At 42.5% G+C, this 26870-nt stretch overlaps 1 protein-coding gene across 2 annotated transcripts; it reads left to right on the top strand.

The window, feature by feature from the left end:
• Positions 1 to 26373, top strand: brsk1b (BR serine/threonine kinase 1b). 2 transcript variants are annotated; one of them, XM_023957802.2, is made up of 20 exons: positions 1 to 234; positions 611 to 705; positions 2178 to 2263; positions 2405 to 2545; positions 2909 to 3025; positions 3095 to 3128; positions 3204 to 3272; positions 5210 to 5356; positions 7966 to 7997; positions 9407 to 9571; positions 12190 to 12287; positions 12374 to 12524; positions 13130 to 13190; positions 14125 to 14719; positions 15163 to 15211; positions 16132 to 16255; positions 16339 to 16440; positions 17374 to 17482; positions 20913 to 21002; positions 21096 to 26373. In XM_023957802.2, exons 1-20 carry the CDS (start codon positions 147 to 149, stop codon positions 21305 to 21307), a joined length of 2565 nt encoding a protein of 854 aa, XP_023813570.1. In that variant the 5' UTR covers positions 1 to 146; the 3' UTR covers positions 21308 to 26373. The 2 variants fall into 2 exon arrangements, with proteins under 2 accessions (XP_023813570.1, XP_023813571.1); XM_023957803.2 differs by having other exon boundaries at positions 14449 to 14719.
• The last annotated feature ends 497 nt before the right edge of the window (positions 26374 to 26870 follow it).

Below are 26870 nucleotides of genomic sequence, written 5' to 3' on the forward strand. Positions count from 1 at the left end.
AGTGTATGGGAGTAGCCTACAGGGCCCGGCTCCACATCACGACCAGTCCTCCGCAGCCGCCGGGGATGCGCGGCGCCGCGTTTTTACGCGCGGAGCTGCCGTCTTGATTCGCCTCATTTCCAGGGATCTGTCATCTGTCAGGAAGAATGAGCAGCAAAGAAGTCACGACGGGCCAGTCCAACCAGTATGTGGGGCCCTACCGGCTGGAGAAGACCCTCGGGAAGGGGCAGACAGGTAGGAGCCCTCCCTGCTTGGTTTCAGAGAGAGAGAGAGAGAGACAGCGAGGTGGATTTCACACCGTTACACCCCAACGCAAAAATCACTCCGTTTAATATCCAGATTCTATGCTGTAATCCCTTTTCATTGTCTAAATCCTCCTGGTTTTAATCCCCACAGTCTTCTCGCGGGGTCTCTAAGGAGATTCAAGGCTCATTTTTGTATTTGGAGAGGATGGAGGCCTCCCTGCTGCCTCCTAAAACTGAGCAGCCTGTGTGACACTGTCAGTAAAGCTCTCTCAATAATTCATGACGTGCTTCCTTCCGGTTTCCACCATGATTCATGATCATCAAAGGTTTGCCTCCCGCAGTCTGACTGTCTGTGTGCCTCCCAGGGCTGGTGAAGTTGGGTGTCCACTGCATCACGGGGCAGAAGGTGGCCATAAAGATCGTGAACCGGGAGAAGCTCTCCGAATCAGTTCTCACTAAGGTACGGTGTGATTCTCCTATCAGTCCATCTCCTGAGCCTGTTAGCCACTAAGCCTCTCAATATGAAGCTCACTCTGCAGAGGGAAAGAGGCCTTTATTTTTGCCAAGAAAAGTCCGGCAGTGTGTTGGAAGTGGAGTGTGTGGGCACCGTGACTCCACTCTGAAGAATAGAACGGATTTCAGGCTGTTAATTAAGCTCTTTGGTGTGAGCTGAAACACAATCAACCGAAGGGAAACTTCTCTCACCTTCTTCATTCGAAACGGTGCTGCAGAGTTTCTCCTGTGGTTCTTGAACTGCATTCTGGGTAGCTTGTGCTGCTGTTGTGACACGACCAAACCTCCACCATGTTTGTCTTTTGTGCGCCTCTTTTGAGCTTCACAAAAGACTTTTATCAAGCTGCTTACATAGGCCTAAACAGCCTATTTAAAGAAGAGCACAAATGTAACATCAAATAATCAATGCCCCCCCCCCACCACCACCATCAACGTGGGGAGCAAATCAATGCTGTGCCGGGCTGCCATGGAAGACGGTTTTAGGTCATGTTGTGGACCACAGAGAGCTGTAACGACACACAGGAGGGGCTTTAAAAAGTCAAACTTTGAGCACAAAGCTGGGATTTGCATCAAAACGTTGACGTAAAAGGAATTTTCCTCCATCCTGACAGGATCTGAGCTGTAAGTGTTTGGCATAGTCAGCTGTTAAAGCTGAAACAGGAACCTGTAGTTTTTATTCTTCTCCAACTTCATTGTGTCTGGTCAGACAAAAGCAAGCTGAGAGCAGTGATCAGAGGAAGAGGTCCGGACGCCGGAACCAGACTCCGGGAAGCTAACGACCGCATCCCGGTGAAGAGCAAAGATGCCGGGACGCTGGTCTGCTTTCTGGACCGGGCCGGAGAACTTGGTTTGAGCTGGAGCTTCTCTTGTGTGTTCCCAAAACAACTGTTTGGCTCCCAGCTGACAGAAACTTGGTGGAGTTGAGAACTGCTTTGCTCTCCGCCTATGGAGGGGATTTGTCACTCCTCCATGAACAAACATTTTCCTTGTTGTCCTTGAATCCGGTTGGACGTTGCAGATGAACAATCCCAGAATTGAAGCGGTAGAAGAGCCTCTCCTGAAGTTAACCACATGTGGCACGGCGAGCCCCTGCCTCATTGGTCTGCCAGTGGGCATTTGCTAAACCTGAGTTAATGGAGGGGGGGGGGCTCTGAGGAGCTACAAACTCTCAGGTCACATCTGACGTCTTTGTGATGAAACCATAAAGTCATCTCTGTCTTTAGATTCTAGATTGAATAAGAAATAATAGTCTGCTAGAGACGTTCTCAACGTTTGACCTCCTTCCTCCGTCTCTTCCTTCCCTCTCCATGCACAACGACACGCTCGCCCTCTTCCTCCTGTCTGACATTTTCTTCTCCGTCTTTTGCAACCTTCTCTGTGCTCCTAACCTTTCTCTGCGTCCTCCTTCTGTCTGTGCAGGTGGAGAGAGAAATAGCTATTCTTAAACTAATAGAGCACCCTCATGTTCTGAAGCTGCATGATGTCTATGAAAATAACAAATACCTGTAAGTATGTCGGAATCTTGCTCCATTCTGCAAACTGATTCATTAAAATCCACAATAATAATAATATTAACGCTGCATTGCCTCTGGACTAAAGCTGAGATGAAATAAAACAGACTTTTCATCTTTCTGCTTATCTCCCAGTTATCTGGTTTTGGAGCACGTGTCTGGTGGAGAACTTTTCGATTATCTGGTGAAGAAAGGCCGGCTGACCCCCAAAGAGGCCAGGAAATTCTTCAGACAAATCATCTCCGCCCTCGACTTCTGCCACAGCCACTCCATATGGTCAGTGGACCCTCTGGCCTCTCGCCAGCTTGTCCTTCAAATGAAACCTTTGCTTTTTAGGAGAACGTAGTTGCAGGTCAACATAAAAGAAGAGAAAAGGAGGATGTGGACATGAATATTACTGCATCATGTCTAGACTTTCGCCCTGCTCCCTCCTCCTCACCACCAAGAACAGTGTAAACATCTCCCCAGTTCCTCATCATTACAATGTCAACACGTGTCAGAAGTATTGCCTCAAACTCCCGAAACAACCGAGCTCCCAGTGCAAACAGGCGCTGCAAAACGTGTGCGTTTGCAGCCGAGAAGGAACACAGAAGGTCTGAGCGCAGCTGTCTGTCTGAGTGTTTACATGTCTTTGTTCAGCCACAGAGACCTGAAGCCAGAGAATCTCCTCCTGGATGAGAAGAACAACATAAGGATAGCAGATTTTGGCATGGCGTCGCTCCAAGTCGGGGACAGTCTTCTGGAAACCAGCTGCGGGTGCGTAACCTCACCTTCTCGTCAAGTGTGGAGCTGAAGGAGTTTACAGACTCTGTTTTTCTCCTGCAGATCTCCTCATTATGCCTGCCCAGAGGTCATACGGGTAAGCGTCTCCCTTGTGCATGGTTGTATGAGTGTGTTTGCAGTGCGTCTAATCTTTGCCTGCTTGTTTCTCCAGGGGGAGAAGTATGATGGACGCAGAGCTGATGTCTGGAGCTGTGGAGTCATCCTCTTCGCGCTGCTTGTGGTAAAACGTTTTTTTTTTGTTTGTTTCATTTTTTAAAGTGATATAATTTCAATCAGGGGGCTGCATGTTGGCAAAGTGCTTAGCGCTCTTGCCTCACAGCAAGAAGGCCCCCAGTTCAAGTCCTGGCTAGGGGACCTGAACCAGAACACCAATGGGGGACCTTTCTGTGTGGAGTTTGCATGTTCTCCCTGTGCATGCGTGACTTTTCTCCGGGGACTCCTGCCACCGTCCAAAAACATGCTTCATAGTCATTGGTCACTCTAAATTGTCCACAGGTGTGAATGTGGTGTGTGATTGTGGCTCTGCGACAGACTGGCGACCTGTCCAGGATGTTCCCAGCCTTCACCTGCAAGTGGCTCTGGCTCCAGCAGCCTCGTGATCCCGAAAGGGACAAAACGGATTGGAGGATGAAGAATTTCCATCAGCAGCAGAGCTTCACAAAAATGTACCCTCGTGCATCTTGCCGTAGACTCCCCACAGACACAAATATCAGATGAAAAAATCCACAATAGGAAATAAAGTGATGGTTATTCAGTAAAATTAATAAAAACAGTCACTATGAGTAACATCTTAGACTGCTCCCCCCGCGACCCGGTCCGAGATAAGCGGAGGAAGACGGATGGATGGATGGATGGATGGATGGATGGATGGATGGATGGATGGATGGATGGATGGATGGATGGATGGATGGATGGATGGATGGATGGATGGATGGATGGATGGATGGAGTCACTATAAGTAGAAAGAGAGGGATTAAAATGAGCAAAAGCGAGACTCAAGCCTGCACGGAAATAATGTATTGTTTTCCCAAAAATTAGTTAACAGAATTTAATGTTAACAATATTTAAATCTTCTACAATTTAATGAAAAAAAGGCAGTTCTGCACAATTCATGACTTGTTTCTTTGCACAATTTCAACAAAAAATCTCAGAAAACTTCTTCCTTTTGGGCCAAATTTTAATTGTGAAATAAATTTGTCGACTTTATTTTGGGGATGGTGTGAAAAGTGCACAAAATTTTACGTTATTTTCATTTATTATTGTGAAAACTGTGTAATTGATTCTATAGAAGAACTGGACTGAGTGACTCTTTCCCCTGCTGTTCCAAATAGACGTCTATAGAGAAATCAAAAGCTGCTTTTTCATTCTAGTGGTCAGAATAACCATTCTTGCTCTGATACCTTTTTTAACATGATATTTCTCTTTTTTTCTCACATTGTTACTGTAGTTCAAGGTATTCAAGTTGTAAACTGACCAATCAGATGCCTCAATGAAAGTAGGTGGTCTCACGTTCAAAATGATAGACAGATTTTTTGTAGCTTGCTCTTAAGTGGTAGGGGTGTGGCCTTCCAACAAGCATCCTGACTAGTGAGAGTGGTCAGAGTCAACGTTTCTATAGCAATCGCTCTCACCAGTCAGGATGCTTCCAACAAGCATCCTAACTGGTGAGAGTGGTTGCCATAGAAACGTCAACTCGGGCCAATTACTGCTTACTGATGGTTTCTGGTTCCAACATGGCGGATCCCAAGACATGATTTGGTTGCAGCCGGAGTAAAACATTTTCTATGGGTGACGTCACAGTCACTCAGTCCAGTTCTCATGTACAACCAATGGGGGGAACTTTATAAAAAACTATCACTACTGGCAGCTTTCCTTTATCGATGTGCATCACATGTGAAAGCTTCTTTTGTCTACCTTTAAGTCCTAAAAACAAAAGGTATATATGGTTTCTGGGTCACCATGAAACGGCAAACAGCAACAAAAAAAAGGTTTGAGGCCAAAGATGTGAGAGCCACATCTGCAGTCTTTTCTAACGCTGAAATGATCTGACCAATCACTTAAAAGGAAAACTTTGTTAGAAAGAAGGAGGATGCCACTCACAGTCATAAGAAATGAAATATCGCTATGTTTTGTTAAACGTGAAGCATCTCTTTCCAGGGCGCGTTGCCCTTTGACCACGACAACCTGCGGCAGCTCCTGGAGAAGGTGAAGAGCGGCGTTTTCCACATGCCTCACTTCATCCCGCCTGACTGCCAGGCTCTGCTCAAAGGGATGATTCAGGTCGACCCCGACAAGAGACTCTCGGTGAGAACGGACGCAGTGTGAGAAAGGCTCAGCTTTTTGTCACCAAAACACCCATGTGTTCCTCTGGTGTTGTGTTTGTTCATTTTCGGGATTTTCTTTTTTTTAACAAAAGTTTTCATGAGACAGAAACACAGCCTGTTGCTCTAATGATTAGGAGAATTTTCTTTTGTTTTATTGTTTCCACTAAAACCTTAGTTAGATCCAAGTTTCTGCAAAACCAAATACTTCCAATTTGTTTGCCGACGTTTGTGCAAAGTTAGTGAATATTTACCACATTTGCATAGCATCTAGAATGCCTATGTACAACAAAAGCATGAACATTGTGTATTTGAGATAAATACGATGGGTTTTGCTCTTCTTAAAGTCCCACTCCGATCATCTTCTGATCTCTCTATAAAGCATTCACCTTTGATTTTGATTTGATTTGATTTGAAATGGTTTATTTCAAGCAATCAAATAAGAATAACACACAAAAACATTACAATCATCAGTTATACATTCATACAATGACCTATCAAACTGAGGATAATTAGACATATTTATAAATATTGCTTGAAAGGGAGTGGAAGGAAGCGAACTTCTATAATCCCACCCCGTTATACTATAACCATTTTATAACATGATTTATCATTATCCGGTTCCTAACTTTTATCAGACAGAATAAAGAATGATTAAGTATCAATAAAGCACATGACAAAGATTAATTACTTAAATTATTATGTAAAAATAATTATTTTAGAAATCAACATGGCAAATGCAGATCAGTAATTCAAAATATATGCAGATTATGTTACTTATAAAAGTCATTGATTAAAAAATAATACTATATCGGTAAAATAGACATAACACTGCTTCAAAAATCTTCAAAGCAAAAATGGTTCAAGTATCAAAGATCAAAGTTAAAATATTTGCAAAATTACATTAGGAAAAATCATGAATCAATTTTTCGATTTTTGGAGCAAGTGAGGTAATATCATTAGAAATCAATCAATTTAACCAGTTTCAATAATTGATTAAGCATTTTTTTAATTTTAATTTTTTAGAATAAGGTAATGCCGTGAAATAAAATAAAATAATTCATTCTGTCGAATGACCAAGGTTGGTATTCATTCTTCTGCTGATTAACAGCCGTTCTTCTAGGTTTAGACAGAGTTTATAGTTTTCTTTGATGTTATTTCTGCAGACATTAGATTAAGGTCCGTATCCTTCTGCGGCGCTGAAAGTTGAGGTCAAGTTGTCTGCAGGTCAGAACTTTGCTGAAAATCTATTCAATTATGATCATGCCATTTTTAGCCAAAATTGTAAAAAATCTGCGTCGTTTTCTGGGACATAGTTTCTGCAGCGCGGCAGGAGTTCATCAGAAACTCCTCTGAGTTGTGGGCGGGACTGTTGCCACGGGCAACCCCGCCCCCATTTCTCGTCATCCATGATTGAAAACTAGATTACCAAATTCAAACTTTTTCCCACTGCACTTTTCCTTCTGCTCCTGATTCACGACGATTTGATTAAGGAAGTACTCAGAAATGCAATTTCAAGCTCAGTTTTCTTTAAATATGTCCTCCATCACCAGGAAAGAAAGAGTTAAAAACACTAAAAACACCATTTTTATTGGAGTGGATCTTTAAGGCCCAACTCGCCAAATAAAAACCGATCCTTCTTCCTTTAAATGTGATTGACCTACGTTGACCTTCAGGTTCTAAAAACAAGAAAAAAGGTGAAGTAGAGATTTGGAGCAAAGAAAGAGCAAATGTTTTAGGTCTAAAGAAGCAAAGTGTCTCCTGGACAAGTTTCTCTGATCGCCCTTTAACAAGTGGGCTGGAGAGGCAGAGCGGGTTGAAGGGCTTGTAAAAAAAAAAGTCACAGGGGACGAAAGCTCAGATTTAATCAAAGCTGTAAGTTTGTTTGATGAGCTGTTGATTAATGGAGCCTAAAACCAGGTCAGACACTCTCTCTGCCTGTCTCTGCCTGCTGCTTTCATGCCCAGATCTGCAAAAATAGAGACAGATTTCACATCGTTGTGTCTATATGCAGCTCTGGCGTTAACCCACTTCTCCTCAACAGCAAAGAACGACAAAGGAAGCGCCTCCACTGTGTTTCATCAGCATATGAACGCAGGGGAAGCTTCCGCTTCATGCAGCTGCTTTTGCCTTCCCCTCAAGCAGACACAGCTTTTGCAGCAAGCCCAGTTTTACATGAAGCGCTGCTGCTCCATTACTTCAGCCCCAGGAGACGCTGATGCTAGTTTTAATGCAGGGAGGATCATGCAGCAGGAAGCGAGAGGAGACGAAGGGGCAGCTGCAGGAAAACTTTCCTGGAGGTCATGAAAATAGGAACTCACCAAGAACAGCAATTGCTAAAAAGAAAGCCTAATCTAAAATGCTTTCATTTGAATTTTATGGAACTTGTTTGGTGTTAACTACAAATGATTTTTTTAATATATGTTTTGGCCTAACAAATAAATGTTAATTAACTTTTATAGTTAAAAATGTCATTTCAGGTCTCTGAACAAATCCTTCTTTAGGTCAATGTAAGGCCTGTGGTGCAGGCCAGATGGCCTTCATGGCATTTTTCTGTCCGTGATGTAATGTTGTCCAATGTCTTTGTCACAGCTGGAGGCGATCCAGAAGCACGCCTGGTACCTGTAAGTACATTTACCCTTTTCTGTCTGTGTCCAAATCCCCCTTTGTAATGAATGTGGCTGTTTTTTCAGGATGCCAAGCCCAACAGTTATCATGGAAAAGTCCAATTGTTTGAAATTAGTGTAAAGAGATCCAAAACAAAAACCCCCTCCAAACTGTCTCACATCGTGCATCATCTGCTAATTTTCTGAGGATGTTGTACTTGCGTCTCGGTGCAGCATAGTCCTGATAAAACAACCTCAGGTGGGTGAACACTGATCTATTTTCAGCTGTTTCCCTCAGCCTCCTTACACAGACATGACAGAACAAAGATGAGGAAGAACAAAAGTGGGGCCTGCCTGAAAACATTAAGTGTGCAAAAGAAAAAAGTTTTAATGTTTTCGCCTTCATTTTTACTCATTTAAAAGTTGGGATTTGGTCTAAAATATGACTTTTCTTATTGTTTAACATTTTTTTTGAGAAAATTTTGTCTGAAGTTGTTTTAACTCAAGTGTTGGGAGCAGATTTCCTAGATGGGAGATACAACCCAACCACATTTTAGAGAAAAAATTACTGTAAAAATCCTCTGATGATCTGATTATGAAAATGACTGAAAAAGCAGCTTTATAAGGTATTTAGAATTGTCCACCTCTGTCCCAAACATGGACTGTATCTGAGAACTGGACTGAGTGAATGTGATGTCATCCACAGAAACGGGTTTACTTCTGGCTCCAAACACATGAAGTCAATTCAGTCGCCATTTTGGCCAAATCTAATTTGACTAATGGGTTGAATGCTAAAAATCCTTCAACCCATAGTTTTCCTGTTTCTCTTTCTTTATTCTAGTATCTTCCGCCAAAGTTTTTTCCGCTTAAATCCTCCAATTTTTCTGCTATTTTAACCATTGAACTATTAAATTGTTCATCTCTTTCAGCTTTTTCCAGCTATGACTTTTGCTCCTTCAAACCTTCTGAACTTTTCAAGACATTTCAAGATTTCCAGAATTTTTGCCTCCATTGAAATACATGGGGAATCCTTGGTGCAGAAGCTCCCCAGTTCTGGCATTTTTTCACAAAAATATATATTTTTGTTATTGTGCTGTTTTTTTACTTCATTTATGATCATTTAGTTATTTTTATTTTTTTACCCATTATTGTTACCCTTTAAGTTTCCTTTTCATTCAGCAATATAGCATTCAACCCTGCATTTTCTACTGGAACTGCAGACCCTTCTAGTATCTATTTCTTTTTTTATTGAAGTCCATGGGGTTTTGGCTTCCTGTCTGAAATGCCAGGGGAAGGGGTCACTCAGTCCAGTTCTCATTTACAGTCAGTGGTTCCTAATGATGGATTTCTAAACCCAAAATCCAGCCTCTGCAATTTTTCGTCTGCATCACTTCTGCTTCCAGTAAAAACAAACTTTCTTCCATCAGGGGGGGTCGTAACGAGCCATGCCCAGAGCAGCCTCCCCCTCGCCTGGTGTGCGTGAAGAGGATCTTGTCCCTGACAGAACTGGACCCAGACGTCCTGGAGAGCATGTACTCGCTGGGGTGCTTTAGGGACCGGGTCAAACTCACACAGGATCTCACCAGTGCGGAGTGAGTGAGCAGCTTTCAGCGAACGCCTCTTTGCTGGCTGCACAATGCTGAGATGCTACTGATACACAACAGAAAGGGATCCAAACAAAACCCAGGCAGCGTTTTCATACTCTGCTTTGTTTTGTTTTTTTCCAAACGGTGTCCCGTTCTATCTGTCAGCCTGGGCCAGTCATTCCTCACAATGTGTGGAAAATAAGTGGAGTTAAAGACCCTTTTCTTTCCTAATGATGGAGGACGCCTATTCGGAAAATTCAGCTTAAAATGACATTTTTGAGTATTTCTTGACTCAAATTGTTGTGAATCGGGAGCAGACAAAAGAAAAAGCAGTTGGAAGAAGAGCGTATTTGTGACACCACACGCTCCCTGCTCCAAGCTCTCAGCAACGGGGAGGGGAAGTGAGGGTGGGGTTGCTCCGTGCCAAAAGTCCCGCCCACAACTCAGAGACAAATTTCTAATGAACTCCTGCCACCTTGCAGAAACTATGTCCTAGAAAATGACACAAAATAATTTGATTTTGGCTAAGAACTGCATAATCATAATTAAAAGACGACTTTGAAAATGGATCAACAGATGAACAGAGTGGGCAGGGCTCGACATAGCCATTTGTCCGCTGGCCCGGTCCTGTTTTTCGAGCAGTACGGACCACAAGACTTTACTTTTCACTTGTCCGCTCGGGCCACTAAAATATCTAACGGTTTATATATTCTTCACCTTTTTCAATAAAGTAAATTTTGCGAAAACGTGTAGATTTACCTCGTCTTCATAATTTAGTTTTTCTGCTAGTCCTGTGTTCAGACTTCAAGGGTTTCTATGGGAAACCTTTGATCACTTCTCTTTCTCTCCCGCCTGCGCGCGCGCGGCTTTCACTGCCGAGCACCACGCGGCACGCGCTCACTCAATTTTTTTTTTTTCAAACTTTATTGAATGTAACAATTCAATACAAAACAATGTTAAACAGCAACAACGAAGGCACAAGCCAGTGGGTTATTACAACATTTGATTATAAATCCAACACCGTCACTGAAGAGAGACTGAAGCATGTCAGAGATGTGGAAGACATGGCAGGAATAGAAAGGAATATGTTGGATGGAGTAGTTGGTATAATTAGTAGTATGGACAGCAAGATATTTAATGAATGCATTGAAGATGAAACTGTATCCACTAAGCTTTAAGCTGAATGTCAAAGAATCAAAGGCAACTCCAAATACCTGAATCTCAGACTCAAATGCAGTAGAATGTTAAACTACTTAATTTTGTTTTTCTTTACAACACTGTAAGCAGTAAGTATTTCTAGTTAGCTGAATGATCTCAGTTAGACCTGCACAATATGAGGAAAACTCGCGATATGCGATATCAGAGATTAAAATTGCGATAACGATATAATTTGCGGTATATAAACAAACAGCAAAATAACCAAATAACCATTCCCAGTTTAAAAATTATACTCCAAATGACCCACGTTGACATAGGTTACAAACATCTATCATAACAGGGCTCCATCTGATTGGTCAACAATGTGAAGGCGTCCATCCGATTGGTCAAATGCATTAAGGGATTTATTTGATTCGTTAAATGGTTCAAGCTGCCATTAGATTGTTTTAACACATTTAAGGTTTATGATTTATTGCGATATTTGCCGTTAAAAGCACCATGAAAACTTCTGAACTAGTGTTACCTACTACACTGTAGTGCTCTCCTCAAAACATCTGAAACAGACTAGAGCAGATTTAAGTTTGATATGGTCTATTTTCAGTCATTGAAAAGTGTAGAAATAAGTGATGTCACCAGAATGCACCAAATTGCACCATATTAAAAGTTTCCGGGGGGGCATGCCCCCGGACCCCCCTAAAGTTGCAAGCACCTGCGGAGCGGCGGGTCCCGCTATGCGCAGTGTCGGGCCAGTAACTTTCAGGCAGGGCCAGTAAGTTTCAAAAACTACTGGCCCTGTGGGCCAGTGCAAATTTCTGGGCTATGTCAACCCCTGGTGGGTCTTTGATAAAATCACTTGTTCATTTTCTTTTTGACTAATTATTTCAGTTTTAGGATCATGACATCAGTAAAACGACTGCTACTTTTAAAATCCAGCACAAGATGAGCTTTTTGGCTCTGATCTCTTTGTTCACATTATTAACTTTAATGCCACTGGTCTTTGTCATTTTCACTAATTCAACAAAAGATACTGACGATTTACACCGTTAACTTGCATAAAATTACTGACCACACAAATGCCACATGGCTTCCTCTGATTGAGAACCTTTACTGTCCTGAGTGAAGCATCAAAGTCCAGAAGAGTCCGGTCCAGCAGGTCGTTTAGTTTGAAACTGGCATGACAGTCACAGCTCTAAGGTGTTTTTAGATGCTGCTGCAGAACTTCAACAAGTATTTTTCAGGTGTCCAGTTAAGTGACAAAAGCCTTTGAACTGATAGTCTGTTGGGCTTTAAGGATTATCTCTTATGCTGTTGATAAAGATAAATATAGCTATGACTGTCAATGCAGTTTGACATCTTTCTTACATCAGAATGGGATTTTCTGGCTTTTCTCCATTTTTTGCTTCACTTTTTGATGTCTCTTGTCTTTCACACCTTTTCATTCCTGGTTTGTGTCTCACTGTCTGCAGAGAAAACCAGGAAAAAATGATCTACTACCTTCTGTTGGACAGGAAGGAACGATACCCCAGCTGTGAAGACGAGGACCTACCGCCCAGAAATGACATTGGTAAACGAAAACTAATGGCTTCACAAAATGTAAAAAAAAAATATTTCCACATGCATTCATGCTTTCTGTTGTTGTTTTCTCCAAAGACCCCCCCCGGAAGCGAGTGGACTCGCCCATGCTTACACGCCACAGTCGCTGCCGTCCAGAAAGGAAAAGTTTAGAGGTCCTCAGTGTCACTGATCAGGGGTCTCCCACCCCGCCTCGCAAGGCCCTGGACACAAACGCACACAGTCAAAGGCATAAACTTAGTCCACTGTTTCAGCTATTGACTGTATATGAGAGCTGGATTGAGTGGCCCCTCCCCCCTGGCGTACCAAACAGGAAGTACCCGCTGGCTCCAAGAGGCCAAAATCCCAAAGACTTCTATGGAGAAACATCCATTGGTCAGAATAACCATTCTTGCTGCTCATGATATTTATATTAGCTACAAACCGGCCAATCAGATGCCTCAATAAATGTAGGTGGAGCACGTTGAACGTTCAAATCGTTTGATTGACAGATTTTCCCGAGCCCACTTACAAGTGCTAGGACTTCCAACAAGCTCACTCCTAAATTGTCAAGAGTGGTTGCCATAGAAACAATGAATCAGACCGACCCGGATCAATCACTGCTTACTGACGTTGCCTGGTTCTAACATCCCTACCATTAAAAAATACTCTACTGAGTTGACTTAATTTGGTTGGAGCCAGAAGTAAACCATTTTCTATGGGTGACGTCACACCCACTCAGTCCAGTTATCAGTTACAGTTGGTTTCAACACAACAGGCTTGATTTTCTGAGAAGCATCAAGGTCATTTTTAAAAGTTAATGAAATCAAAGAAACTTTCTTCTGTCCTCTGAAGGTCTCGCTCAGTCAGTGGAGCATCCACAGGTCTGTCCTCCAGTCCTCTCAGCAGTCCCAGAGTAAGAAACTCTAATTCTTTCTTTTGCTCTCACCCATTGCCATTGAACAACCTCTGGCAAAAAGTCAAAACCTGAACTTTCATGCCAGAGCTAGGTAAAACAAATAAACTAATGGTAAAAAGAAAAATCCACTGAAAGACTCAAAGTAAGCGGAGCAAAAATGTCAAAATAAACAGACCCACAACCTCATTCTCTACTTGTTGCTTTATAAAAAGGGCCAGGTTATGTTGGTATGAAAGGCAGAAAATCAGTCAGGAAGTAAATAATCAGTTTCTCTGTGAGTTTCTCTTCCTGTTGTGTCTCTTTGCCTTTTTTTGAAAATGTGATGCAAACAAAAAGACGTCCAATCATAAGCTAGCTGCTACCAGGCTGGCTCAATAATTGGCTGAAGGTGAACCACAGTCAGGGATGTGTTCACAAAATATATGATCATCTTTTGATTCACAGCACTTCAAACGATATCCGCATAAACTAAAAAGACACTTTTATTAATCAAAAAGAACAAAACAGTCTAAAAGACCCAAATGATTGTTTGTATGTTTGAAGCTGTTCTATCAGAATTTGTTTTTGTTGCTTAGTTGGAAAAATGAGTTTCTAAGATACGATACAGTTGGACTGCGTCGTATCACAAACAAGTTAATCCAATCTTATATGTATTAATTCGTGGACCATATATCAAGACGTACGTCGACTCTTGAGAGAGGGAAAGATACACAACAAAGCATTGGGATTTTGGTCATCAAAAGGCAATTTTCCTGTGTTTCTAAGCTTGTCCTGCTTTTCCATCTTGCCGTCATGTTTCCATTACGTCCTCGCGTAGACGTCTGCACGAGCAAAACCTGAAGCTTGTTGAATCCCCATAAACACATTTCATGACCATTGCCTTCTGTCTCATCTCTCCACATCCCTTTCCATCTCCCCCCCCCTCTGTCAGAGTCCAGTCTTCACTTTCAGCCAATCAGAAGTCACCTCCGCCTCTGCTCCCTCCTCCAAAGACCCCAAACCAGGAAGTGCCACCACCCCGCGGGGCGTCCATTCCACGCCCGACTCAAAAACCCAGACTTTGCCTTCAAAGGGTCCCGCTGAACGACCCCATCTCCATTCCATGAAGTCCCTCCCACTCCAAAACCCCCGCTCTCCTTCCCCCTCTCCCTCCCCCATCCTCTCCCCCATCCCACGCTTCTTCAACTTCCCGTCTCCGTCCCTCTTCAAGTCCAAGAACTCCTCCTCTAACTCGTCTGCCGCCCCTGTGTCGCAGGTCACGCCACAGGGCTCGCCGCTGCCCACCCCGCTGGGCACCCCTGTGCACCAAACCCAGCACCCATCTTCCACCACCCCTCCCTCCTCTTCCTCCTCTTCCTCCAGAGTGGATGGAGGAAGCGGGGCCTCTCTGACGCCAACCCCACCCCCCAGTCCTGGCGGCAGCGGCAGTTTGGCAGCCTCAGGCTCCGCCCACTGGAGATCGCGGCTCAACTCTTTCAAGAATAATCTGCTGGGGTCCCCGCGCTTTCACCGCCGAAAGCTGCAAGGTGAGTGAAGATTCAGAGGGCGGGGCCAACAGTCCGTCATCTCATCATTGATGAAGGCAGGTTAGAGTCCAGGAGTAATGCTTTTGTAGAAGTTTATGCGGCCCAGTGGTCCTGTGGAAGGTCGTGGGTTCAAATCCAGACCACGTCACACCAAAGACTATAGAAACGGGACCCAATGCCTCCCTGCTTTACACTCAGCATGAAGCCAAACCAACAAATGGTTCTCGAGCACGGCTGTGTCTGCAGCTCACCGCTCCCCCAGGGGAGGGGTCAAATGCAGAGAACAAATTTCACAGACCTACGTGGGGGACCACTAATGGGACTGTAACCTTATCTAAAGTAGAGAAGAACCAGGAGCTTCTGCCTGCAGATGAGCAACACCTGACAATGAGACCAAAGGTTCGTCATGGACCCTCACTGCCCTCTCTGTTTTGTTTTGTCAGTCCCCACGTCGGAGGACATGTCCAGCTTGACTCCAGAGTCCAGTCCAGAGTGAGTACCTGAAGCTTTCTTCCTTCAGTTTTCATTTTGAGTTCTTTTATGTTTGGACTTGTCTTTTATTCATTTCCATGCTTAGGAGTTTTTTGGCCTGATCCCATTAATATTCCCCTCCCCTGAAGGTATTTAATATACATGTAACTTAAAAGAAAAACTCCTATTATTTCCTATGTATTCTTGAAACATGTGACTATTATTTATGTTACTATTAGAATGACCTTAGCTGGGTTGGGGGTTAGGAAGAAGGTGACCAGTCTTTACATGAATTTGGTTTTGAGCTGTTCAGAATCTTTTGTCAGTTGAGAATTACACATTTTATGCATATTTTACATAGTTTGTACGCAATTATTGTGCAAATCTTATGCAATCGTGTTTCATTTTTGTATGCAAATTTGTGTCTTTCCACGACCGTTCCACATATGTCTAACAGACTTTTCATGCATGTACCGCCGATGTAAAACTTTTATACGTATCATGTGATAAACTACGTAGCTGTCACACAAATCACTAATAAATTGCATATAAACAATAATGAAGCACGGTTCATGTTCTACGTTGGTTTGCGTGTTCCTCGCGTGGTTTATTGGTACTTCTTCCGTGGTTTTCACTTGGTTCTTTCGTGGTACATCTGTGAAAATTTCACGTAAAGACCAAAACTTTGCTCACTTTTTCCACGTTTATTCACGTATGACCATATTTTTATCTGTGCATTATGCATAAAATGTACACAGTGGCTGTGGGACATGGCTTTAATTTGAAGTATTGGCTGGAAGTGATGCACAGAAGTCATTCACAGTGCAAAAAAAAAATCATGAACTTTTTTCACCTTATTTCCATAGATGGATACAGATCAAACACACAGTTTGTTGAAATTCTGACCTTCACTCAACTGAAGTTTTCTGTCTCACCTGCAGACTGGCTAAGAGGTCCTGGTTCGGTAACTTCATCAGCCTGGAGAAAGACGAGCAGATCTTCGTTTTGATCAGAGACAAGCCGCTCAGCTCCATCAAGGCCGACATCGTCCACGCCTTCCTGTCTGTGCGTGCAGTCAGCTTTTACTGCAGACGCTCGATCGGGCAGCGGGTTCAGACCCTGACTCGACTCCTCTGCTGTGTCCACAGATCCCCTCCCTCAGCCACAGCGTGTTGTCTCAGAACAGTTTCCGGGCAGAGTACAAGTCGTCTGGCGGCCCGTCTGTCTTCCAGAAGCCTGTCAAATTCCAAGTACGACTGTTTTTTTAAATACAAGTCAAGCTTCCCTGCAATACTAACATCTAATAGATAAAATATGGCACCAAGCATTGCTTAAGTGGATATCAGTGTTTTTATACTGTTCTGTTTGACCTCCCATTTAAAAAAAAAAACCACAGTCTCAGAGGTGGAACTCAATACGGTAAAAACAATTTAACTTGTTTGTCAAAAGAGCACATTTTATTACTCTTTATGCCCACCGTCTACCCAGACAGAGCAAAGCATCGGCTAAATACAAAATGCAGCCGAAACTAAAAGACAGCATTTATTAAACATAAAAAAAAAATGTTTACAATTGTACAATTTTTTTGTTTTAATACATTCTGCCCCACAGTTATTTACTTTTTCATTATTTATACTTTTTTTAATTTGTTTGTATACCAGTACTTATCTCTGTGTGCAATTTTTTTAGCATCTTATTTTAAAAATATATATACACTTTTGTCTAATTCTTTGTGTTAATATAAATAATGAATGAAAACAAAGATTTCATGAGGAATAAATGATGCTATGAGTGTAATGTTTAAACATTCTGGTTTGAAGCCCTGCTGTGCACTGACCCAAGCTGCTTTTTCATCATGGACGCCAGCCACAAGGTGGTGGTGGAACGTTTCATTATTTAACACAAACAGCATGTACAAATCATAACCAAAACAGACAAGAATAGTGCACTGCTATCTGCTTTTAAAGCTTATGCTTTTTATTAAGTTTTATCTAAAGATTTTCACAAAAAAATCAAAACTGTTTCTGTGGGTAAGAAAGTCGTAGGCACGTATGCACAAATGTATGCACAGACACAAGTTATTTTTCACAAAGAGCTTTGTGCAGAGGAGGATTTTTTTGTGTCCCACAACAAAAAGCCTGGATTGTTTTAAATGTTTTCTTCTTTTTCTCTTCAACCTGCAGGTGGAAATCGGTTTCTCTGAGGGGGAGAGAGAACGAGAGCGGGAACGAGCAGAGAGAGACCGCAGAAGAGAGATGGGCCTCTACAGTGTCACCTTCACGCTCCTGACAGGTATGTGGCGGACAGAAACGCATCTCCTGATCCGACCCGGATCAGCGCTCTGTGGTGCTGCAAACCTTATCCATCACTAACCACTGACTCTGGGAGGGGGTTCAAATCATTGACTGTATAAGAGAACTGGACCGAGTGACTCCTCTCCCCTGGCGTTTCAAACAAAGAGTACTGATACCTCTTTTTAACATCTTCTTGATAACTGACCAATCAGATTGCTCAATAAAAGTAGGTGGTCCCATATTTGAAACATTTGGCAGACTTTGTGTAGCCCACTTTAAAGTAAAAGGGGTGTGGCCTTCCAACAAGCTCACTCCTGATTGGCAAGAGTAGTTGCTATAGTAATGTTGGCTCAGACCGTCTCAGACCAATCACCGCTTACTGACAACGTCTGGTTCCAACATGGCGACATCGGTATCACAAAAATGGCGACTGAATGACTTCATTTGGTTGAAGCTGGGAGTAAACCATTTTCTATAGGTGACGTCATTCTCCAGGTCCAGTTCTGAGATACAGTCGGTGGTTCAAATTCCTATTTCATCAAACTGTAATCCATTACAGATTATTGTTTATGTTATTTCAGAGTAATCCCCTATCTTATAACATTACTGTCTTAGAAATGTAATACGTTACATGACTTCTATATTACTTTGAATGCTTTCTATTTAACAACTCCAGGACTGTAACATTAAAGTCTATTTTAAAAAGTATCACAAAGAGTTTTACATTTAGATATGGGGGCTGTGATGTAATAATCACTAAAATTGTTGTTTATATTTACTAAAGTGCAAGCCCGGAAAAAAACAACTAAGAACTAACACTTGTATCACTTTAGTCTATCAAAAAGAAAATATAAAGTTCTGTCTTTAAGAAAAAAAGTAATAACAGAGATCAAATAGGGAACCAATAAAATGTGTGGCTCAAAGACCAAAGAAATAACTCTGCAAAACAAAAACAGGATTAATTACAACGCAGCGCTCATCGCTATGCCTAGATGGCCAGTGTCCCACCACATGGTGCAGCACTGTTGACCTCTGATTGGAAGATTGCAGATTCGGTTCCTGCTCTGAAATTTCTTTGGGCAAGTCAATGAACCCCACATTGCTCCTAAAGGTTATAGGTTAGCGCCTGTCTCCTGCAGCAGAGCCGCCGTCAGTGTGTGATTGTGACTGTAAAGCACTTCCAAGAAGGTAGTGAAGTGGTGGATAAGTACACGCCATTTCAATTCAATTCAATTCAATTTTATTTGTATAGCCCAAATTTACAACAACAGTCGTCTCGATGGGCTTCGTATCGGTGATTGAAAAAGTTAAACATAAAATCAAAAGGATCATGAATACGTAGAGTTCAATAGTAAAATACTAAATTGAACTAACAAACTGACTAAGCTATACTGGATCCTTGCCCTTAGACCCTCCTTCACCGTAAGGAAAAACTCCTAAAAAAACAGATTCTGGAAAAAACGAAGAAACCTCAGGGGTGCCCACATGAAGGAGGGATCCTCCCCCAGGACGGACAGGCGATTTACCAGAACTCTTAGAGAATAATTAACTTATCTAACCCTTCAACTACATATTTAAAGTAAAAGATGGAGTTGGGGGGACAATCGGGGGCGTGGGTCGAGCCGGAGACAGGATCCACAGCCAGGTGTAAGAGCAAGAGTAGAGACGAGGTACACGGCCAGGTACAGAGCAGAGACGAGCCAGAGACGAGGTACACGGTTAGGTACAGGAGCACATTTACCTGCCATTATAGCATCTAATTAGCAAAACACACCTGATAAAAGTACCCTAATCAGCAACAGGTAGGGGCAGAAGAAGCTTTAACTAAAGTAAACTGAATAATAGTTTACTTATGGTTAACTAAACTAAACTGAAGGTGTTTTTGTGAACCTGAACGGGAGATTTAGCTCAGTAAGTCGAAACCATTTTATTTGTTACTAAAATGTCAATAGTAATTCATAACACTAATTAGGCTTTGCAAATAGTAACATGATACTGTAATAAATTATTTTTGTAGTGAGTTACTCTCAGCACTGTCCGTGGTGCTGTAAAAGTGGTGTCTAACTGCCCCCATAAAAATAAGTGAAACAATTTTTACATTTTGCAACTTTTCTTTAAATAAGCAAAAAAAAAAGATCTAAATGAGGTAAAATAAATGGTCTTGAGAAGTATTCTTATTTTATTTTAAAAAATTCTAGCTATTTAGACATTATTTTGAGATTATTTTGCTCCTGAAAAACTTTCCCTATTAGATTATATTTATAATTGCAAGACAGAAAATAAGACAGTTTGTTTGAAACAAGGGTCTCTTCACTTTCTGAAGATTCTGATTTTGCAGTGAACACGGAGAAAAGATCTTTTTTTTCTCTTGTTAGTGAAAAAAAAAGTCCCTGAAAGTTCAAAAGAAAATAAATCAACAAATGAAATTAAACCAGTTCTTTTGTGTTGCTCCTGAACAGAATCTTTGGAAAAATAGATATAATTGTGCCGTCAGTTGAGTCTTTTCAGTGATCAATGAGGAGATTTTTTTTCTTTTCTTTGTCTGTTGGTTTAAATTCTTGAAAGCAACTTTCGAAAATGTCTTTGAAGGAAGACAGCATGACATGCTGACCTGAAATATTTGTGTGTACGTTTGGCTTGATTTAAATGAAAGAAGAACTCGACGTTGGTCTTCCTGGGAGTCAGATCAGGATCAGCTTTTAGTGGCTCTCCATCGATTTATCGTCTGTCCAGACTGAGGATTTTGTCAACTCAGAACACATTTTATTTTTCTTTTGTATGCTTGTGTCCCATTCCGACCATATTTTTGATCTGTTGTCGTCAATTAATTATAAAAAGTGACATTTTTAGCCAGTATCAAAAAACCTGTCATTTCTAAAACATAGTTTCTGCAGACCGGCAGGAGTTCATTTGAAATTCGTCTTGTGAGCAGGACCGTTGGTGCAGAGTAAGCCTCCTCTGACTTCCCATCATCCCTTTGCTCACACTCTCTCCCGCTAGCTTACAGCCCCTCACACCGCCAAGCTAATGTTACCAGTGCAACAAAAACGGCGAGCGATATCGGAGCTATCCAGCCACACAGTTTAGATCCAGATTCCAGCTCAGACCAGGAATACAAAGATTCATGGATTTAGTTGTCTGACAGTGGATGCATCAGAATGGAGCGGAGCAGGGAGACTCTGGCCGTCCCATTTCAGTTGCTGCACCACAGCTGAGAGCTTTTCAAACCGCTGGTTTTGATCTGCTCCTGATCCGTCACAATTTGAATAAAGAAATGCTCATAAACCACATTCAGTTTTTTATTCCTTTATATATGTACTCCATAATGAGAAAAATGGCATGTTCATGACACCATTTTCATTTGGGTGGGTCTTTAAAAGGTGTAAACTTAACTTCCTCACTGCATTTTTCATTCAAACTCTTCTTAGGACCCAGCCGCAGGTTCAAGCGGGTTGTGGAAACCATTCAAGCTCAGCTCCTCAGCACCCATGATCAGCCCTCAGTGCAGGCACTGGCTGGTAGGGTTTCACACACACACACGTGCACAGACACAAGGCCGCACAACGCCATAGTGCTTTGACGGCCCCGCCCCTCCGCCTTTTCTGCCACAGATGAGAAGAACGGCCAGCTTCCCCATCAGCCCAGCACCCCTTCACGCCAGAACTCGCGGCGTTCGGAAAGTGGGTCGGAGCGGGGAGAGGCGGAGCACGCACCTGACGGGGTGAGTAGCAGCAGCAGCGGAACCATCCTACAACGGCGAGAGTCGGGAAAAGACAAGACCAGACTCCTTTCAGCCACCAACGGGACGCCGTCTGTCTCTTGAAAAGAATGTTGCGGAAGAGAAGCTCGGACCTTTTCTCTTCCTCCCTCCCACCTTCGTCCTCCCGTTCCCCAGATTCCGCCACTTCTTTCCAGCCTTGGAGTCAATCAACTGGAGGAAAGATGGAGAATTTTCCCTGATCTTACATGGGAATGTGATGGACAGCCTCCAGAAAGGCTGCCTTTAGTAAAAACATGTATTTGTGGTGACAAGTTGAATGGAAATCTTGTCCATGAAAAACTTTCTACTATAAAAACACATAGAGTTCACCTTTGGAAACAAACCAAGAAAGCACACAACATTTCACCAGATGGATCGGCGGGAACGCTTAACTCCATCAGAGTGGTCCCTGAGGACAGCGACCGGTGAAAAAGGCTTCGTCGGCACCAGTCTCTGCTCATCCACCGTCTGCACCTCATCACCTGGAAGTCTTCTGTCGGGTCTCCTCTTCATCAAACCTGTGTCTGTAAAAGACAAAAAGCAAAGTGGACTGCCGCCATGAACGCTCAACAGAGCTTTTACATGGTCATCTGAGAGGTGGAACAAAACAAAAAAAAGGAGAAGCAGTCTGCTGATAACGCAGTCCAGTGCATTTCAACATAAGACAGGCCACATTGTCATGAATGCATAAAGCCCAGAAATATGTCTGAACTACACTGACAAAGCTATGATACCATATTGCCTTTAAAGGGGGTGGAAAGGTGGATGCTTCCCCAATAACGTTTGGAGGCATGTTGGAGGAGAGGGAGGTGAATGCATTGGACAGAAGGCTGCATGATTCCTCAGAAGGTGATGACCAGGAAAAAAGAGATGAGTTGGCTTTAACTACAAATGTTTTATTTTACTTTATTCCAACGAGCGCTGACATTGTCACTGTAGTTTTTCTTTCCCTCCAGACTGGTTGTGCATCTCCAACGCTTTCCTTTAGTTGAAGGCTTCAGCTGCTGGATTTTCCACACTGAGCTGAGCGATCAGTTAAGCCCTTGCAGTGAAAACAGTAATCCTCTGATGCAGATTCTACAAATCAGCTACGATTGTTAGCTCTCTGTTGGCTGATTTGAAAAAATGTTCCTGGGTCTGCAGAGGAAACTTGGGTAATGTTCCTACTTCTGCTTTCTGTGTTTGCGTCACTCGGTCCAAATAGTTTGGACAGCAGCTGAAGTGTCTTCACTTAAGCTGCTGCTAACACGGATGTGATTCCGCTCTGGGACAACATTTTGTCTGTTTTTACTAAAAAAAACGCGGTTTACTGAAGCTTTACAGTTAGTGTAGTGATCATTGACTGTAGAACTGGACTGAGTGACTCCTCCCCAAACAGGAAGTACCCACCAAAATCCCATAGACTTCTATAGAGAAATAAACAGCTGTCACTCTGTCATTCCATTGGTCAGAAGGATCATTCTTGCTCTTTTTTAAAACATTCTTGATAATCCTCATTTCTTCTCATGATATTTTTTCTTTATAATAAGTTATTCAAGTTATAAACTGGCCAATCAGATGCCTCATGTAGAGTATGCAGCCTCACATCCAATGTTCAAAGCTTTTGATTGAAAAATAAACCCGAACCTGGGGTTATTGCCTTCCAACTCCCCTGATTGCTGAGATTGGTTGCTATAGAAACGATGGATCAGACCAAATCGGACCGATTTCTGCTCACTGACGGCGTCTGGTTCCATCCTGGCGACGTCCATGCCGCGCTAAAAATGCCATGGGAACTATTGACTTCATTTGGTTGGAACCAAATTGGTGATGTTACCGTCGCTCAGTCCAGGTCTCATTTACAGTCCACGTCATGCAGCTGGTTTGAGAGGCTAGGGGGATGATTAAAGAGCGTTCAGAAAATGCCCATCATGAATCAGAACAATGGTCCGACTTCTGACCACGAATGATCAGAGGTCGGACCCGTCCCAGCTCTTTAAATCAAAGGAGTCCCGTCAGGCAGCAGCACGGTGCCGCTCTGCATACTTTTTACAGCAATTTATTGCAAAACAGTTCAGAGAAATTCCACTTGTCAAGTTGGAATTAACATTTTAAGGCTTTCTAAACACTGATGAACAGAGTTCTGCCCGTAAAACTCTGTTGGAATTCCTGTTCCTAACACAGATTCAGCTATTTTTTTGGTTGAATTAACTCATGAATGTCTGGATTACGTTGTCAGAGTTGTCGGCAGACTGAATCATCTCCTTTGTCCTGTTGGCTTAAGGGGATAAAAAAATGAAACTGTTGAGCTCCTCTTCTCAGAAATTAGGTTCAAAGCACAAATCAACCATCTCTTGATTTGACCCTTGGTTAATTAGCTAACAAATGCACTTTAAAAATCTGTTATGCAACCTGAACCCAAACTAAAACGGCTTCCGTCTTTTATGGAATAAGCCTGAACAAAGTGCTACAGGAAACTGTAAACTGAATCGGAGTCTCCTGGATGAATGTTAGCAGAGTGAACGTGTTTATTTCCCTTGTTGGAACAGTTCTGATCAGGTGAGATTGGATTACAGCTGTTTTTATTGCTGAGCGAAGCTGCTTTTACCTCAGAATTCTGTATCTTCTTTGCCACAAACCCAACTTTTATGTCTGTGGTCTTGTCCTTAGTTACAAACACATTCATCACAGCACAAACAAGAGAAGCTACAGAATTTGGGATCATCAAAAGACAAAAGCTTTCTTTTTTCTTTTACTTTGACCTGAAATAAATGGCACCAATCTGCATAGTGCTGCAAATAGTGCTCACAAAGTTGACTCCTCTGCTGCTTAAGTTCGAGTTCGACTGGTCCAGATTATAATTTGGCAAGCATTCATTCTTGTTCCTCCTTGTTAATGCTGTCTCCTTAAATGTGATTCAAAGCCACAAACAGGACCAGTGATACGTTTTCTCGTGTTCTTTTATTTAAAAACGTAAAGAGCTCATATTTATTGTTTTTTGTGAATATTGTGAAAGGAGCAGAAACCAAACCTCCATTCAGCCTCACACACAGCTAAAGGCCTCATTATTTAGCTCATGTTGACATGAAAATTGTTTTTATTTTTCTTTGCAAAGAAGGAGTAAAGGCAGAAGCTCTGGATGTTAAAGCAAATGCAGGTCAGACAGGAGTCATGAATGTTCAACTGGGGTTTGAGGGGTTTCCATCCATCACTAGGCCATTTTCTCTGTACTGGAACGAAGGCTTGGAGGATTCCTGCCTGCATGCAAGAGGGAGAAAAGTCAAAACATGATGTTTTTCCTCATGACGGGAACAGAAAAGGCTGCTTCTGTCCGCATCCACTCGGCACCAAGTAAAAAACGGAGAAGCTGCCTCTACAAATCAAAATGTTCCGTTTTTAGTCTTCATTCATCCTGTCTGTGTTCTGCTCGGGTTCTGTTTTTCGTCACCAGAACAGTGGTCTGTTTAGAACTCTGGTTCTGACCAGCTGGATTGGTCGGGTCTGCTGTAAAGTGCTGATCCAAACTGAGCTGAGGCAGATTCAGACTTTTTCTTTTAAATCTTCTATTCACCAGAACTTCCTTCTGTCCTGTTCTTGTTCAACTAGAACTTGTCCTGAATGTAAAATGGACACGAGGACGAGAGAAAAAACCCAAAATGTTTTGTCTTTTTGTGCAGTTTAGCTCTCAAATGTCCACTTGAAGACATTTAGGGGATGGAAACTCGTGTCTCTAACAGTTTAGACCCACCGTTTGTGTCTCTGCAGACGTTAGGTCAGCATTTGGGCTTCTCACCTCAGATCAAAATTCAGATTAGCGTGGGCTCTGTTCACGTCCTCCACTGGACCGAATGTCGTGGAATGTCACAAGCATGCTTGATCCACATCCAGCCAGCATTTTAATCTTCTGTGTTCATCCACAACCAACAGCCGCTCCCATCTGTTCATCCAGTCAAATGGGCGCTTATGCAGAAGAGGGATTGCCACAGATTTTCTCAAAGTCTCAGCCTTCGCTGCTCTGCAGGATTCTAAAAACACAACGAAATGGCAAAACCACTACATTTACTGGGAGGACTTTGTGTGCTTGAGTGTAAAACAACTGGTTATAAAAGGTTTAGCATGGAGCTTTGTTTTTCTGATTATGCAGAAAAAACAGGAAGTTTTCAAAACTCATTCTTGGGATCATGCTGGATACAAGAAAATGTGCAGACTTTGATTGAAATTGAAGCCCCCCTCTTTGCACTTTACCGTATTCAGCTAAACTGAGAACAATGTCAGAGTCGTCCCTTCATGAACATTCATCACAAAAAAAACCCATCCTGCCGTGGCTTTTCTTCAAAGGAGGTCTGATCCGTCCTTCAGAATGTTCTGTTGATGTTCGCTCTGTTTTGGAAGTTTTCTTTTCACTTTTTGTTGCACCTTTTGTGCTGTAATGGTCGATGTAAAAATGACAAACGCTGTTTGCTCTCTTCCTGCCCGCCACGGGCAGACGAGTGCCGTCAAAGGCTGCGGCCTTGCAGTACAAAGTCATCAGAGGACAAGGGATTTTCTTTTTCTTTTCATCTGTTCTTTAAGGGTGGGCTCAATCTTCTCACATGAAATGTCCGACGGGGAAAAAGATCAAACAAAGAAGGAGGTAAATATTTTCCACCCCAGTCCATTTCACCTCTTTGTATTTCCATCCTTAACCCAAATGCACATATTCTACCCCTTATATAATCACCTGACTTGTATTCCTTTCCCACACTGCATACCTCCATGCAGATGCTGTATACGTTTGCATACGCGGTGTACCTCTCTCTGTCTCCATTGTATGCCATTCATATCTATGTAGCGCTCACTCTTTTATTGAAACTGTAGTCACCATTAGAGTTCTTCTATTGCTCATTTTCTGCAGTTATAACGGTACAGGTGTAATCTCTACTGCCCATTTACCCCCCCCCCCCCCTCCCCTCCCCTTATTCATCCTCACCCCTTCCACACATGCCTCCCCTCTCCTGCTTTTCACAGAGACGTTTTCATGTTTAAAAAGGGGGGAGGGAGGGGGGAGAAGCAGCTCAAGTGACTGTACTATAACTCCTACAAAGGAAAAGTGCGCTATGATTATTATTGCCTGTAAGAAATACCGAACAATAAAGAAAAAATGGAAAGAAGTGAAGCTTTCTGTGGTGACGTTCCAGGTCTGATCTCAGGTTTACAGAATCATCAGAAGCTCTTCGGGCACAAAAACTCTCCTCTAAAAGCGGATTTTTCACAACTTCTACTCCTTACTTTGAGCATGTTTTCAAAAATAAATTGAACAAATTGTTTGTGAAAAATGAATATGAACAAACTGGAATGATGCACATGGTTTATTTTCAAGTATTTAGAAGTTAACAGAACATTGTTACTTAAAAATTCTATGAATTTGAGGACAGTCTCTGGGATATTATGAAAACTCAGGGAAAATATTTAATTGGTGATGAAAATTGATGCAGGGAAGCAGATGGAGACGGTTTGGACATATTGAGAGGAGGAAAAGTGATGATGCTGAGGTTGAAAGAGGACTGGAGGAAGGTTAAAGAGCAGGTTCATGGATGAAGAGAAAGAGAACAAAAGGATGCTTGGAATGAGAGAAGAGGACGGATGGAGGTGGATGAGATGCCCCCCC

This window comes from Oryzias latipes, chromosome 8 (genome assembly GCF_053564925.1).
Source record: "Oryzias latipes strain Hd-rR chromosome 8, Olatipes_Hd-rR_3.1".
In the NCBI taxonomy this organism is placed as follows: Eukaryota; Metazoa; Chordata; class Actinopteri; order Beloniformes; family Adrianichthyidae; genus Oryzias; species Oryzias latipes.